This window comes from Xiphias gladius, chromosome 17 (assembly GCF_016859285.1).
Source record: "Xiphias gladius isolate SHS-SW01 ecotype Sanya breed wild chromosome 17, ASM1685928v1, whole genome shotgun sequence".
Classification (NCBI taxonomy): Eukaryota; Metazoa; Chordata; class Actinopteri; order Istiophoriformes; family Xiphiidae; genus Xiphias; species Xiphias gladius.
Window position 1 is genome coordinate 17234867 of NC_053416.1, and position 15139 is coordinate 17250005.

At 38.6% G+C, this 15139-nt stretch overlaps 1 protein-coding gene across 3 annotated transcripts in view; it reads left to right on the plus strand.

Annotated features, from left to right (window-relative positions):
* LOC120802304 (spectrin beta chain, non-erythrocytic 1) overlaps window positions 1-15139 on the plus strand; it is a 54133-nt gene that overhangs the window by 23176 nt on the left and 15818 nt on the right. For all 3 annotated transcript variants that reach the window (XM_040149979.1, XM_040149977.1, XM_040149978.1), the window contains 8 exons: window positions 9971-10122; window positions 10382-10555; window positions 12370-12461; window positions 12613-12693; window positions 13920-14035; window positions 14400-14512; window positions 14644-14831; window positions 14950-15067. In XM_040149979.1, the coding sequence (XP_040005913.1) occupies window positions 9971-10122; window positions 10382-10555; window positions 12370-12461; window positions 12613-12693; window positions 13920-14035; window positions 14400-14512; window positions 14644-14831; window positions 14950-15067 (1034 nt within the window). The remainder of the gene's footprint in view (window positions 1-9970; window positions 10123-10381; window positions 10556-12369; window positions 12462-12612; window positions 12694-13919; window positions 14036-14399; window positions 14513-14643; window positions 14832-14949; window positions 15068-15139) is intronic.

Here is a 15139-nt window from a genome sequence, read left to right on the forward strand (position 1 = left end):
CCTCAGAGAAAGTAAAAGATTTACAACATTGGCAGTCAACCATTAAATGTCATTCACAAAAAAGCTAAGGGTACATATCTACACATCTATTTCAACGTGTATGACAAGAAAACCTTAAACTGACTTGAATTTTGGGGGTAAGCGAACAGTCAGTTTGTGCTGACAGGATTTATTTACACTTCCCTACATCAAGAATATTGTGAAATGAGGTTATTTGAGGAGCTCTGTTCATGAATATATATGTATATATTTTATGAGGGGAATTAAGATAACAACCAGATGTATGTGTAATACATATACACTATTCCTTATGTTCTTCGTTGGTCATCTCTGTGCATGGATTAGCCCTGCATGAAGTTTGCTGTAATCATACTCACACACACACACATACTCAGACACACAAACACATTTTGGCAACACCCACTTGTATTTCCAGTTTGACTACCCTTGAGGCTTAGTCTTTTTGTCAGTCCCTCCCTCCTTTTTGTTAAATAATGATGGCTGCTGGAATGATGAATTAGAAGATGTGCACATACATAGTTTGGTGTCATTATACCACCACTTCACACAAAATAGTTTTCTTCATGGTGGAGGGGTGGGCCATGTGGCTCAGGTCCTATCTGTTTGTTGGTACCTGGAAGTTGCTCAATTTCTTCCCAGATCATATTCTTCACATGTGTTTACATACTATATTTTTGTCAACCTGATTTGACTTGAATTTTGAATGCATACAAAATGTACAGTGTTTTTGCATTCATTTGAAATATTTATCACCTTACATGCAATTTGTGCAGGATCAGTGGTTCCCAACAAGTCTTTTAGGATAAAAACTTGACCTCAGCTATACAACATGCTAAACTGATTTCCATGTCAATATTTTAACATCTTACCAAAGAGACTTTTGAAGAAATATTTGAAAGAACATTTTTGAATTGGTAAAGATTTGCTGGCTCTATAGCTGTCTTAACACTAGTTAACACCAGTGACCATTATCTAAGTGACTGGTAAGTAATATCTAACCAGTAAATAATAAACCGAGTAACTAAATAACTTTGGCCAAGGGAGACAGGATTAATGAAACCCTGTTGAGTGAGAGAAAAAAACCTTCACTTTCTGCCATGGAACAGTCTTTACTGACACACCAAGGGAGAGTTGCTGCTTTTTTTAATAGCGTTTATTTATTTATTTATTTTTTATTTTATTTTTTTGCCCACTCCAACATTATCTTTAACCCATAAAATCATTCACAGCCAGTTAAGAGAATATACATCTTATTTCAAAACTTAGTCTTGTCTTGTAGTCTAAATCACACTATGCAAATTGTATTATGCAATCTTACTGTATCTCTTGTATGTAATGTACAATAGAGAAATGCTGTGTGATAGTTCATATTGCCGTACTGCCGTACTTCCAGTTATTGATCCTGGCACCGAGATAAATACGTTGTAACTTTGGTTTGATATCTCAGTTCATAGATAAATACAGTGTTAGTTAGGTTATAGTACAGTGTCCTTGTTCAAAGGGTCACTGTCCTAGCTACCTGGACCCTCTGAGTCAACTGCTGTGGACTTTAGTTTAGTCTGTCACTCTTTGGGCTTTAGCAGTATGCATTTATTTAAATAGACAGTACAACCAGTTCCAAACACATAAAAAATGACTTTCACACTGTAGTGTCGACTTTTTGGTCTGTTGAGTTAAATCTCAACAAAGAAGTAACCTAGGCTACTTTTTTTTCTCTTGCATTTTTGTTCTTATACTTTATTTAAAGATTTTAATTGATACTGGCAGAGCTCAATGTCACATTTTGGGTCAAATTTCAAGTCCAGTAGCACACAATGAATTGAATATTGTAACTTAATATTTCTAACACTCTTAGTGAAAGCTCTGACTCTAGTGGCCTCCAGCTGTAACTCAGAGTCATATTACCTTGGTGAAGGTTCACCAACTGTACAGAAACTCTCTCTCTCTCTCTCTCTCACACACACACACACACACTCACTCTCTCTCTCACACACACACACACTCACTCTCTCACACTCACACTCACACACACACACAAAATGCCTTTTTGTTTGTACAGGTTTACTAATATTGACAGTTTCCTACTTGGAAGGGCAACAAGAAAGTGCAGTCTTGGAGGCTTTAGGAAAATCATTGTCTTGTTGACATTTCACATCCTTCTTGTGTCCAGATGTTATAAATGGAAGGTGCCTGTTTCTGTCTCCTTTGTCATGGGATTGACCTTGGCAAGTCCTCTCCTTCCTAATCTTACCCATTATCAGCTGCAGCTGCAGATGGTACAGAGAGGCATGCCCTCAGTGCCATCAGTGATCAGTGCCCTCATTCCTTTTGGACAGATAAAGAGGACAATTCTGTAAGAAAGGTCTTTATCTCATTCATCCTGTGAGTTTTTTCATTGTAACAACAAACCTCTAAGAGTTTGGCAAAACTCTTGTGACCTCAAACTGTTAAAAGTGTAAAAATAACTCACGCCACATCCGGCAAGGCGGCGGTTTTACCACAGCCTTACTTTCAAAGCAACGGAAGGGCTGTTCCACTTTTATAGGGAGAGAAATGTCAAAACATGTGCATCTGTAGGTGCCATTTCGCTCGCTTTGTTTTTCCACACATATTACTTGTTCACAGTTTGATTTGAATATCATAAACAATTGGTCTGATGATATGCAGGAATGTCTGGTACAAATCTGTAGACTTGTAACATCAGTGGGTAACACTGAAGGTAAATTCTCACTTACCTACAAAAAATACGTAAAGAGTGAAATATTATTTTGTCAGACAGTGGCAGGTACATACAGTACAACATCCTGTAGCTATCAAACAACTGACTTTTTCTAAACTGTTGCAAACTTCCTAAAATATTTTTTTATAACTCATGCTGATGTTGACTTTAAAGATGTAGTAGTTATTGTAACCTTGGAAGAAAAAGTCTTAATGTGTGACTCTGTCCTTTTGGTCATGTCTAGGCAGTTGCAGATACAGGTGTTTGAAGTCAAGCAGATCGTTGTACTCTAGAACTCACCAGAAGTAGCTTTTCCCCTCGTTGCTGAAAGACTATATAAAATACCAACTTCTCCTACAACTGCTTACAACATTTTGCCCTAATTGGCATCTATTAAGTATCACATACTACAGCCATAGTTGACTCTCAACTCAAACCACTCATTGGTGTCAATAAAAATGGTAACCATGAACCACAAAGCTTACAAGCTACTATTGACTATGTGAGATTTTTTATTCTTTGTCCGTAATTTATTCAACATGTAAAGGTATTCCTTTAATGAGTGCCTAGGGTCTACTCTTTAATCTCAGAGAGCAAAATAGTTGGATGCTAACTATAGGACAATGTACTGTCTGATTACAGCATTTCAAACAACTAATGCATGTCCTCTATATAGGTTCTTGGGTAAAATCAAATGTAAATATTTCTCCCATATTCTGACTTTTCCAAATATGTTTTGTCTTACATATGTCAAACATAGCTCATATTAAGTGTCAAACCAAAATATCCATACATAGAGAAATGCATACATACATACTCTACACATATGTACATAGACGTAAATACACACCTCTGTCAATGTGGCTTTCTGTTTACTTGCTTCATGTATACCACACTTGACTCATGCTTAATTTGTTTTCTGCAAACTGTTATTCAAAGCAAATTTTACACTCATTGGAAAAAAAAGTCAGACTCCCACTGCTGAGTGCCTTTCTCTGTGCCCTTTGGCACAATACCATAATCTTGTCTGTGTGGGAATGTCCAAGAGAAGGTCATTAAAGCAGATTAAAGCAGACAGATTGATGGAAGCAGTTTACTCATTCTTTCTGAGGACAGGGTGACCAGAGGCTCTCGTTATGCAAGCCCAGGGTGGGTGAGAGACAGAATATCAAAAGTATATGGAGTCACAGGCATTTCAACCTAGCTAGAAAGGGAACCAGTAATGGCTAGGGACAAAGACATGACTTGGGAAGGACATGTTACGAGCTGAAATTCTTAGCAGCACTTAATGAATACCAGTCTATGCTGAGGCCAGAACTACTGCCTTTGGCTTTTTTTTATATCTCTTCTGAAAGCTTTACACATATTCAGGAGTAAGGAAATGATCATAATAGTCCAGTGTTTTGGACAGTACAAGGTCAGTAAAATGAAAATTGGACAAAATCTGCAGTATTCATTTGTTGCCTTTGTGGGAAGTGCTTACTATGGTAAGATATTTATAGATGAAGTCACTCCTTGTCCTCTGTGCTGAAGTGAGGCCACCTGGGGGCCCAAAATGCAGTGTCATGCAACACAGCAGAGGGATGCAGGATTCTTTGAGAAGACAGCGAGCAACATAGCAAACTGGCCTCAGTAAAGAGAATCAGAAGAAAGTCTTAAGTCTGTCTGTCTCAAATCCCCCCCCCCCTCACTAATGCTTATCTTTGTCTCTGTAAGGGACAAACAGATGATTTCATCAGTGGCAGGGTATGGTCAGTGGGCAAAGAGCAGTAGTGACATCTTGTACCGCGCCGATGTTTGTTGTGTATACAGCAACACACACCGACACTGTTGTCGATGAAGGGGGCCTAAATGTACAGGCCAATGAATCTTCAGTAGAATTAAAACATTGTAAACTCTGAACATCATAGACAAATTCTTTAATTAGTGATGATCGATCGATGATCTGTGGAGTCGTTGAGAGCTGGTTAAGCAATTAAATGCCTCTGTGATGAGTACTGGCTTCCATTCAACTTCTGGCAGTATCAGATATTTTGAACATTCTGTGTAGTTTTGTAGTACAAGGGTGAGCAATCAAGAAGATTGGTCATCAATGATCACTTAACGTATTTTTCTAAAACTCCTGGCAATATGTAACTTTATTTTACAGATCTATCGATTAATTCAATTTTCCAAGAAGGTCGTGGCTAAAATGGAAACACACTTTACAGACAGTAAAAAAAACAAAAAAAAAAACAACAACACTATATGAACTACAGATCAAAACAGCAAAGACCCATAGCCAGCCATAGTGGCTTTATTTGTGCATGTGTATTTCATTGCATCAGTGATTTTTGTTCACTCATCACTCTTGAATTAATTTACTCAACCATGATGCAGTAACTCAACTTGATTTATAAAAAAAAAAAAAAAAAAGCATATTGTATGCTGGGACATGAAAAATGGGAAATCATAAATTCCTCCAATCAGTTAACACCTTTAAATATTGCAGCATATATGATCAGGTAAACATAAATGACCTGGTAAATACTAAATGGTAAACCGTGACCTCAGTACAATGGTAAAGCTGATACAGACTTAATCTTTGTCTTAAAATGCACAGGTGCTGTTCTGATGCATGCTGTAGATGTGATATTGTTTTCCTTCACAGACGTGTGAGATTCATTGTTGGTGTTGTATCTGTCTCCATGTTATCATCAAACATGATCCTAGCCACTATGTGCCACACAGACAGGATTAGGTCTGACGGCATATTTGCTCAGATTACCTGCAGATAATCATCGTTATCAGCAGTGCCAGGGTTTGTTTGGGGGTTGAATACCAAATGAGCAGCGAGTTAAACCTCAGTACCTTCAACATTAGAGAGGGCACTGACTGAGCCAGGCGCTTCTCTACTCTGTGGCCTTACATATACTTAAAGCTTACTACCAGAGACAAACATGTTCAAAGTGACTGGACATGCCCAAATATGCTTTTGAAAAATTCAGTGATGCCTCTAACCACTAGTTCTAATCTACCATAGTAAACAATGGAGAAAACATGGCACAGAAAATCACTTGTTTTTCTAGCTTACACGCAAAGAGTTTCAAGAAGGGGAGCTCCCGGATAGTCGGGGGAGTTTTAAAACAGTTTTGACTGTTCATTACTGTGAAACTTAAACAAGAATACCTTCAATTCTAGTCCCAGAAGGCACGTGCAATAAAGTTATTTAGTAGTACAGTCGAGTTTATGTTTTAAATGTAGAAAAAATATCTTAGAAAAATAAAGTAGTTGATTGACTCTATGTTAGACATAGTGCATACTTGCTAGGATTCATACAATATTCAGAGCAGCCAATATCTATTTTATGCTGGATGACAGGCATGTCAATATTAATATATGGCAGTTTTATCTGTCTTGCAGCCACTGGCTTCCAAACAGTACATTTTAGTGTGGGAGAACTATTACTTAGAATTGTGCATGCTTCAAAGCTGTTGTGGGAAGTCATTTTAGAGGGATTTTTTTGTCAAAAAATTAATTACTAGCTAGTTTTACTAAATTTGGGATTGTTTTGGAATACTTTGATTGCTTTCTTAAACTTATACTGTCTTTTCCCACTTTTCTCTCCTGTTCCCTATTGCATAATTTTACTGTAACAATATTGATAGGCTCTGCAGGTATTTTGCATGACATTAGACATCTGACAGTAGAGAGGAGGTATGTCCTGGCTTCGTTTATCTTTTCTCACCAGCCATCATCTTTTTATTGTCAACGATGAGCAATTTTACAGGTTAGTAAGAAACAATAAACCATTTAGACATGGATGTGTAAAAAATTACAGTTGAAATATCCTATGTACTAAAAACACAATCCACAAATGTCACATTGTTAGAGGAAACAGCTGTGCCAGTTTTGCCCTTATCTACCATAGTGGCAACTGATGACAAGTTTGTGTTTGCTTGCTATAATGAGCAAACACGCAACAGACTGATGTCTGTGTTTGTCTGTCTTATGTCCTTCAGTAGCACTCCTTGTTATTAGGAGTGTATCACCGATAGAGTAGCAGCATTTCTTCTTTAGGATCCCTGGCCACTGCCCCTGTCCCTCCTCCTCAGTGCTAGGTGCTGTCGCAACATGACCAAGCTTCACAAGGAATGTAGACTCCTCCGCTGTACTCCACCTGTCGCAGTAATCCACATCTGCTGGCTCATTGAACAGTTTCAAATTGCTTTGTGGCCCTTTTAATAAGTAAATAATCTGTTAATATGGTACATCATAGAGATACAATGAGAAACAAAGCAGGTTTAGTCACAGTCAGTTCTTGAAAGTTGGAATGAGAAGATAATAAAACAGTTAAACCCAAAAACTCATACACCACCGCCAAAGAACCAGCACACCATATTATAGTATGTACAGAACCCTCAAGGTCTAAACTAAATCAGGGCTTTTTGACCGATAGTAGATGTTGTTTGTCTGATATCCTTGAGTTTAAAACCAGGAAAAAGCAGGAAAAAAGCACACCTATTCAGAAGACAAGAGGGCTTATATCTGGGAGAGGAGAGAATAGCCTCTTTCTGCCTCAACTCCAGCCCTTCAAATGTGCCTGTAGGCCATGACTATAGCCAGCCTTGTCACCTGTGTTGAATTAACCTACTGTATCTTTGTACAGCCACATAATATTTGTCTTTAAATGTCAAATTTCTAAAATGGAAACTTCAGTTATACAGTATATCTGTGCTGAATCTGATTATTTGAATACAAAAGACAACATATTGTTTGGGCCTTTTTCTTAAAATGTCCTAATTCATGTATATGTGTACTTTTGCACCTATTAACTGTAATCTATTAATAGTGGTAATCTCTCCAAAACCAATAAATGTATCTCATTGTGTTGCGTGTTTGACAGGTTCATCTGCTATTGAACTCTTTGTCTGTAATGCATGTGTCAATTGTTACTAAGCCCTCAAGCAGGGACATGGAGAGGTAGCAAACGGTGAGACATAATAATTAAATGATAGTTGCAAACATTGAACACAAACTTCTTACTTCATCTGTAGTCTTGTGTGAAATAAAGCTAGTATAGAACCAGCTCTTATTTGAACATTTATTTTCAAATAAGAATTTATTTTAATACATCCAAACAGGTTTTCTTTGGTATTCATGCCATGAACAAGCACATGTGATTTACTAGTCTAGTGAAAACAATGCCACACATTTTCATCTCATCTTTTTGCTATGTCTATTTGGTTTCTTCTCTACCGCTTCCACATGTCATTCTGCTGTCCTCAGCTCTAATGCAGAGAATGGGCAGCTAAACAACTTTATCTTAGATAATGGAATATATTCCGCTATCACTTATTGGCCAGTGCACTTTGGCAGACAGTGTTGTCAGGAGAAAAGCAAGGAAGGGTGCAACGTAGTGCATTAGCATTTTATTTTAAGCATAGGCTTTCAACAAACACTTATTTTGATGGTGTAACAGTCCCTGAGATTTTCATTTCAAGGCTGTAAAATGACCACAAAAAACACTGTGAAATGTGAGTTTCAACAGGGAAAACATGAGACTTGACAAGTGCAGCCTTCCGCAGTCAGTAGATATTTGTATTACACCACCCTAATGCTCATGGCATATGTATGCAACCTTGTTAGCATGTTGGTGGAACATACTATAAAATAAAATAACAAACAATCTTGAAACCTGCTCATTAAAATCATTGTACATGTCCACTAGAGGTCAAAAACTCCACAGGATACCTTATAATGCCTGAATTACATTGAGGTAAACTACAGAGCTGTAGGGTATTGAGTTTCGTATTTGAATGATATTTAATCATAATAAAAAGATAGTCTCTTTTGTTTTAGAAAATTAGTAGCAGATTGCTTTCAGTTGACTGTTACTATCTGTATTATTTCAAATAAGGATCTCTCAAGTAGAGAAGTAGATACTGAGGAAGCGCCTTCAGTTCGCAACCGCTCAAGCGTTATGTCCTGTGGTATTACTCCACCCTAGAAGTGTTGTGTATAATTTCAAAATCTGTTCTTTTTTTAGCTGACAGTTTTTAGAGTGGTTGATTCAAGAACATGCTGTCTTTGGTCACCTCAAATTTTTCACCTCACATTGCTCACTCTTTTTTGGAGTGTCTTAGTATTCATGTATTAATCAAAGACTTAAGTAAATAAAAACGGTAATATCCCAGCATCTTAATGATATTTTAATTTAATTTAAGAACTGCTATTAATGTACTGACCTTGTGATTTAATCTAATGGATAACTTTTTAAAATTACTATATTCTAAATTCAGTCTCCCACTGTTACACAAACTGCCTATATATTTGGGCCTTGCCTTTGGGTCGGAAGTCTCAGCTTTGAAAAGTGTTGCTTTTGGAAGTTATTACATTCTTACAAACAAACCATGCTGCCTTGGCTTTCACTTCAGTAAAAACGTTATGGATGGGTTTGTTTAATGGTTAATTTCAAAATATGAAGGCTTTCCCATTTTTATTGTTTTTAAAGATCCATTCATCCTCACCACCATTATATTTCATTTTATGCTGCTGTAAGTAGGCTTTGTTTTGTTTAACTCATTAGTACAGAGGTGCTCCTCAGATCTGTTTTCTGTCTGCTTCAAGGTTGTTTTGTGTTAGGTGCAGTGCCTTAAGTACAATGCTTTTCAAAAGGCAGTTAGACCTTGTGTCCTAGAAATGAGGTCACCTTGTTGGCGGCAGACCAGGATTAGCTTCTTACTCCCCTGGTCCATATGTCTGAGCTGCTGTTACAGCTTAGTTTATCGCGATTCTTTTTTAGTCCTGCTATAATAAAGTAACAAAGAAAATGCTTGCTAAATATCATTGCCTTTATGTGCGATTTAGCATAGTCACTTTTCTCTTCTAAACCTACATCATTACAGTAATTAGCATTGCACACATGAGCAGAGCCATCAGTAAATGTTGGTGTAAAGAGTGAAAACCTCTCACTAAGCTGTCAATACAGTGATCCCCGAGACTTAATGGTGCAGCTTATGAACTGCTTAGGACAAGGGCTTAAGTCCTTATGATTTATTGTTAACGGTTTATGCTCAGATGTGATCAAAGTTGTAGACTACACTGGTGTTTGTTTAGAGCAAAATTAATTCCCTGTAAGTATTAATTTTACTGACAGGAGTGATATTGAGGCCAGGGCCATCTCAGTCAGTAGAGTCAATTGTGATCTTGGTGCAATGTAACTTTAACACTTTATTTCTTTTTTTGCAGATGAGCGTGAAGCAGTACAGAAGAAGACCTTTACCAAATGGGTGAACTCTCACTTAGGCCGAGTGACCTGTCGCATTGGTGACTTGTACACTGACCTACGCGATGGCCGCATGCTAATCCGCCTTCTGGAAGTGCTCTCAGGAGAACAGCTGGTCAGTATCATACAGAAACCACCCTTCTTTGTCCCAAACTGGAACCAGGCCCTCAGCATGGCCATCACCTTGCATCACAAGTCAGGAGGAAGGAGAAATCATGTGCTTTTGCTTTCTTTTAATGTGATTTACTTTTCCTCCTGCTTCTGCTTGTTTTTCTCTTTTTAAATTAATGTTCCCTTTCTTCTTCATGTTTGTTGTGATCACTTTGTTCAACAGTGTCAACAGGTCTTCTGTCTTTCTCCTCTGCTCCCCACAGCCAAAGCCCACTAAGGGCCGGATGCGTATCCACTGCCTGGAGAATGTTGATAAAGCCCTACAGTTTCTCAAGGAGCAAAAAGTCCATCTAGAAAATATGGGCTCACATGACATTGTGGATGGGAATCATCGTCTCACCCTGGGTCTCATCTGGACCATCATCCTTCGCTTCCAGGTAACATAGAATAGTTGTATGCAGCTCTGCTCATTCCCCTCTCAGCCCAGGTGCCACGTTTCTCTTTCGTCCTCTTTCAAAGAGCAGGTTTGGATTTGGGACATCAGGTCTCTGCATGTAGCCTAATCCATCCTCTGAATTTTGCCTTTGTACACCAACACAATGGATTTGAAATTAAGCCATCAAGATTTGATTGAAGTGTAGTGTTTCAGCTTTAATTAAAGTGATCTAAATAAAATATCGCAGTAACTGTTTAGAAATTACACCTATTTTTTAAATAGTTCCTCATTTTCAGATCCTCAAAAGTAATTGGACAGTTGACTGACAATAAGTTTCATGGACTGGTGTGGCCTGCTCCCTCAATATTTGATGACAAATTAAGCAGATAAAAGGTCTGGAGTTGATTCCAAGTCTTGAATTTGCATTTGGTAGCTGTCATGGGAACTCTCAATATGCAGTCCAAAGAGTTATCGATGCAAATGAAGGAGGCCATCATTAGGCTGAAAAAACAAAACAAACCTATCAGACAGGTAGCAGAAACTTTGGGAGTGGCCAAATCAACAATTTGGTACATTCTTAAAAAAAAGGAATGCACCGGTGAGCTCAGCAACACCAAAAGGCCTGGAAGTCCAAGGAAGACAAGTGGATGATCACAGAATTCTTTCCTTGGTGGAAAAAACCCTTCACAACATCTAGCCAGGTGAAGAACACTCTCGAGGAGATAGGCGTAGCATTGTCAAAGTTAACAAGACACGCCTTCATGAATATAAATACAGAGGGTTTACCACAAGGTCCAAACCACTGGTAACACTTAAGAACAGAAAGGCCAGATTAGACTTTGCCAGAAAACATCTAATAAAGCCTCCCCAGTTCTGGAAAAAGATTCTTTGACAGATGAAACCAAGATGAACTTGTACCAGAATGATGGGAAGAGAACAGAAGAGTATGGAGAAGGAAAGGAACGGCTCATGATCCAAAGTATACCATATCATCTTTAAAACATGGTTGACGCAGTGTTATGGCACGGTCGTGTGTGGCTGCCGATTGAACTGTCTCACTGGTGTTAATTGATGATGTGACTGCTGATAGAAGTAGCAGGATAAATTCTGAAGTACATAAGGCTATCCTATCTGCTCAGATTCAGCCAAATGCTGCTAAACTGATGGACAGTGCTTCACAGCACAGACGGGTAATGACCCAAAACATACTGTGAAAGCAATACAAGAGCTTTTCAAGGCAAAGAAAACAAATATTCCTCAATGGCCAAGTCAGTCACCTGACCTCACCCCAGCTGAGCATGCTTTTCACTCACTGAAGACAGAACTGAGGGCAGAAAAACCCACAAATAAGCAGCAACTGAAGGCGGCTGCTTTGAAGGCCTGGCAGACATCTTAAGGGTGGAAACTCAGCAATTGGTGATGTCCATGGGCTCCAGATTTCAGGCAGTCATGGGCTTTTCATCCACGTATTAAAAATAATCAACATAACATATAAATATATAAGGATTAATTATGTTAGTCGTCCAATTACATTTTAGCCTCTGAAAATGAGGGACTATGTATAAAAATGGCACAAAAAATGTGATATTTTTGTTACACTCCATGAATTAAAGCTGAAAGTCTACACTCAATCACATCTTGATGGCTTTGTTTGAAATCCAATATGGTAATATATAGAGGCAAAATTATGAAAATTGTGTCACTGTCCAAATACTTACGAGCCTAACTGTATTGATAATATCGGAGGTCTAATTGTCTGGAATTGTGCAAAATTAAGTGGGCACAGTCTTAACTGAATGTATGCACTGCTGACAGATCCAGGACATCAGTGTGGAGACAGAAGACAACAAGGAGAAAAAATCAGCCAAAGATGCCCTGCTGCTGTGGTGCCAAATGAAAACTGCTGGGTGAGAAAGGAGAGACAGAGAGAGGGCTTAATCACACAGGATGAATACTGTTAATATGTTGAAGTAAAATTTACGGTTTTACTGAAGGGTTTGCTGATGAATCTGGCTGTATTGAGTTAATGATTAATGACTTTTGATCTTACCTCTGCAGATACCCCAATGTCAACATCCACAACTTCACTACCAGCTGGCGAGATGGTCTGGCGTTCAATGCCATCGTGCACAAACACAGGTCAATGACTTCTTCCTGTACTTGATGTTACCTTCTACATTGTGATGTGGAATGAAATTGGCCACTGTTAGACATATACTTGGATATAATTAATTTTAACAGGACTCCTTTTCAAAGCAAGGATTTTATCCTGTAAAACAAAATGGTGTCCAGTATCTTCACCCCCCCCCCCTTCTATCTTTCTTTATCCAACGAGACGCACCTGTCACAGTACCATCACAATTCTCTGGGGTGTTTTTTATTTTTTATTTTTTTATCCCCTTTTCTATTTAGGTCGCTTCCTACTCCTCCCATCCTTCAAACAGTCTGCAGTATGGCTAAAAGGATGAAAATAAAATTGGGAGTAAGATGACCTAGATCAGAGAAATAATAACCCACTTATCTTCTATGAAGAGCTGTGCTTGGTAACTCACTTGCACACCCTGCTGGTAATCGTGCCGTTAATAGCTTTTGATAAAATGAATCAGTGAACTGAAAGCCAAAGGTGTACCCTAAACTCCGGAGTCAAATAGAACAGAGAGTAATGTTCATTACAATGAATGCCCAAGGTTATACTTGTTACATGAATGCTAATATTGCTTTCAGTGGAGTTACTGAACCATGAGATATTCATGTAAACCATGACACTACCATTTGCATGATCAGCCCCCTGTTCAAAATAAAGAGGCACTACAGTTAAAATATGCAAAGATTTTTTTTCCCTCTTATTCTAGAATGTAAATTCTTATGTTTCATGAATGAAGAACAAGCTTTAGAATAAGGGTTTCATGACCATTGTACAGTTCAAAATTCTGGACATGGTCACTGAACCTCAATGAGAAAATAGTAATTTTTGTCATCATTTCCATATTTTGGGAATGCCAATTCATGGGTCATTGGTCTTTGGTCATTAAAATTTAATGATAAATTAATTTTATACCCCTCTTATACTCAAGTAAGCTTAATATGAAAACATGGTTTAGCCACAAATGGGCAATAATTGGCGTGAGCATCCTTCCTAGTCCACAGATGAAAAGCCTGTTAGCGTGTAGATGACTTTATCTAAATCCAGTGGATTATTTTATGCATCCTGGTCTATAAACAGAGACACGTATTGGTGTGGATGGCAAAATATATTTTTTTCTATACTACAAGAAGGTGATGCTATATGAATGATATTGCCATTTTTTTGCACCCTGCTCTCCTCTGCAATCTGTAGTTATGAAAACATAATTGTTCCCCTGCAGACCTGACCTGATAGAGTTTGACAACCTGAAAAGGTCCAATGCTCATTACAATCTCCAGAATGCTTTCAATGTGGCTGAGAAGGAACTGGGGCTTACTAAGTTGCTAGACCCAGAAGGTGAGTGAGTAAAACCTCCACTAAAACATGAAGCACTCCTGTAAGTCACACTGATGGCCTAACACTGTCCACTTAGGCACTAAGCCGATGCCTGCTCCCCGAAACAGGTGGGTGTTGGACTATGGAAGATTACTGGAATTAATTATAGCTTAGACAACACTACATCACATGTCAGCTACACTGAGATTACATAAACCATGTCCAAAGATGGTGACAGTTTGGCACACATTAATCTCCTCCTTCAGGCTATTTTGAGAGACAAATTTGTGTTGTGTTGTGTGTGCATGCTGAAGTTTATAATCAATAGATTAAAAGAAGGAGTGAAAAGTTCATGTGCAGATGGGTCATGCTCTGTCTTTTTCAGATGTTAATGTTGATCAGCCTGATGAAAAGTCCATCATTACCTATGTGGCGACCTACTACCATTACTTCTCCAAGATGAAAGCCCTGGCAGTGGAGGGCAAAAGAATTGGCAAGGTTAGCTCTGTGTGTGTGTGTGTGTGTGTGTGTGTGTGTGTGTGTGTGTGTGTGTGTGTGTGTGTGTGTGTGTGTGTGTGTGTGTGTGTGTGTGTGTGTTGCCTTGATTCACAGATTTCTCCTTGTTTCAGGTGCTGGACTATGCTATTGAAGCTGACCAGCTGATAGAGAAGTATGAGACCCTGGCCTCAGAGCTGCTGCAGTGGATTGAGCAGACCATAGTGACGCTCAATGATAGGCAGCTAGCAAACTCACTGAGTGGTGTGCAGAACCAGCTCCAGGCTTTCAACTCCTACCGGACTGTGGAAAAACCCCCCAAGTGAGTAACAGAAAGCTAGGTTAATATAACCAAGTGAATGGCCCAATGCTTTTTATCCATAAGGATCCAGAGTGTGAAGGTACATAGTATGTTAAACAGAGGTGGTCTGTCTCCATAGATTTACAGAGAAAGGAAACTTGGAGGTTCTCCTCTTTACTATCCAGAGCAAGATGCGAGCAAACAACCAGAAGGTCTACATGCCAAGAGAGGGCAAACTCATCTCTGACATCAATAAGGTATGGGTTGCTCTAGAAAGAGATAGAAATACAGGCTTCCTTCTAGAAAGTTTCTAGTTTCATAATGTGATG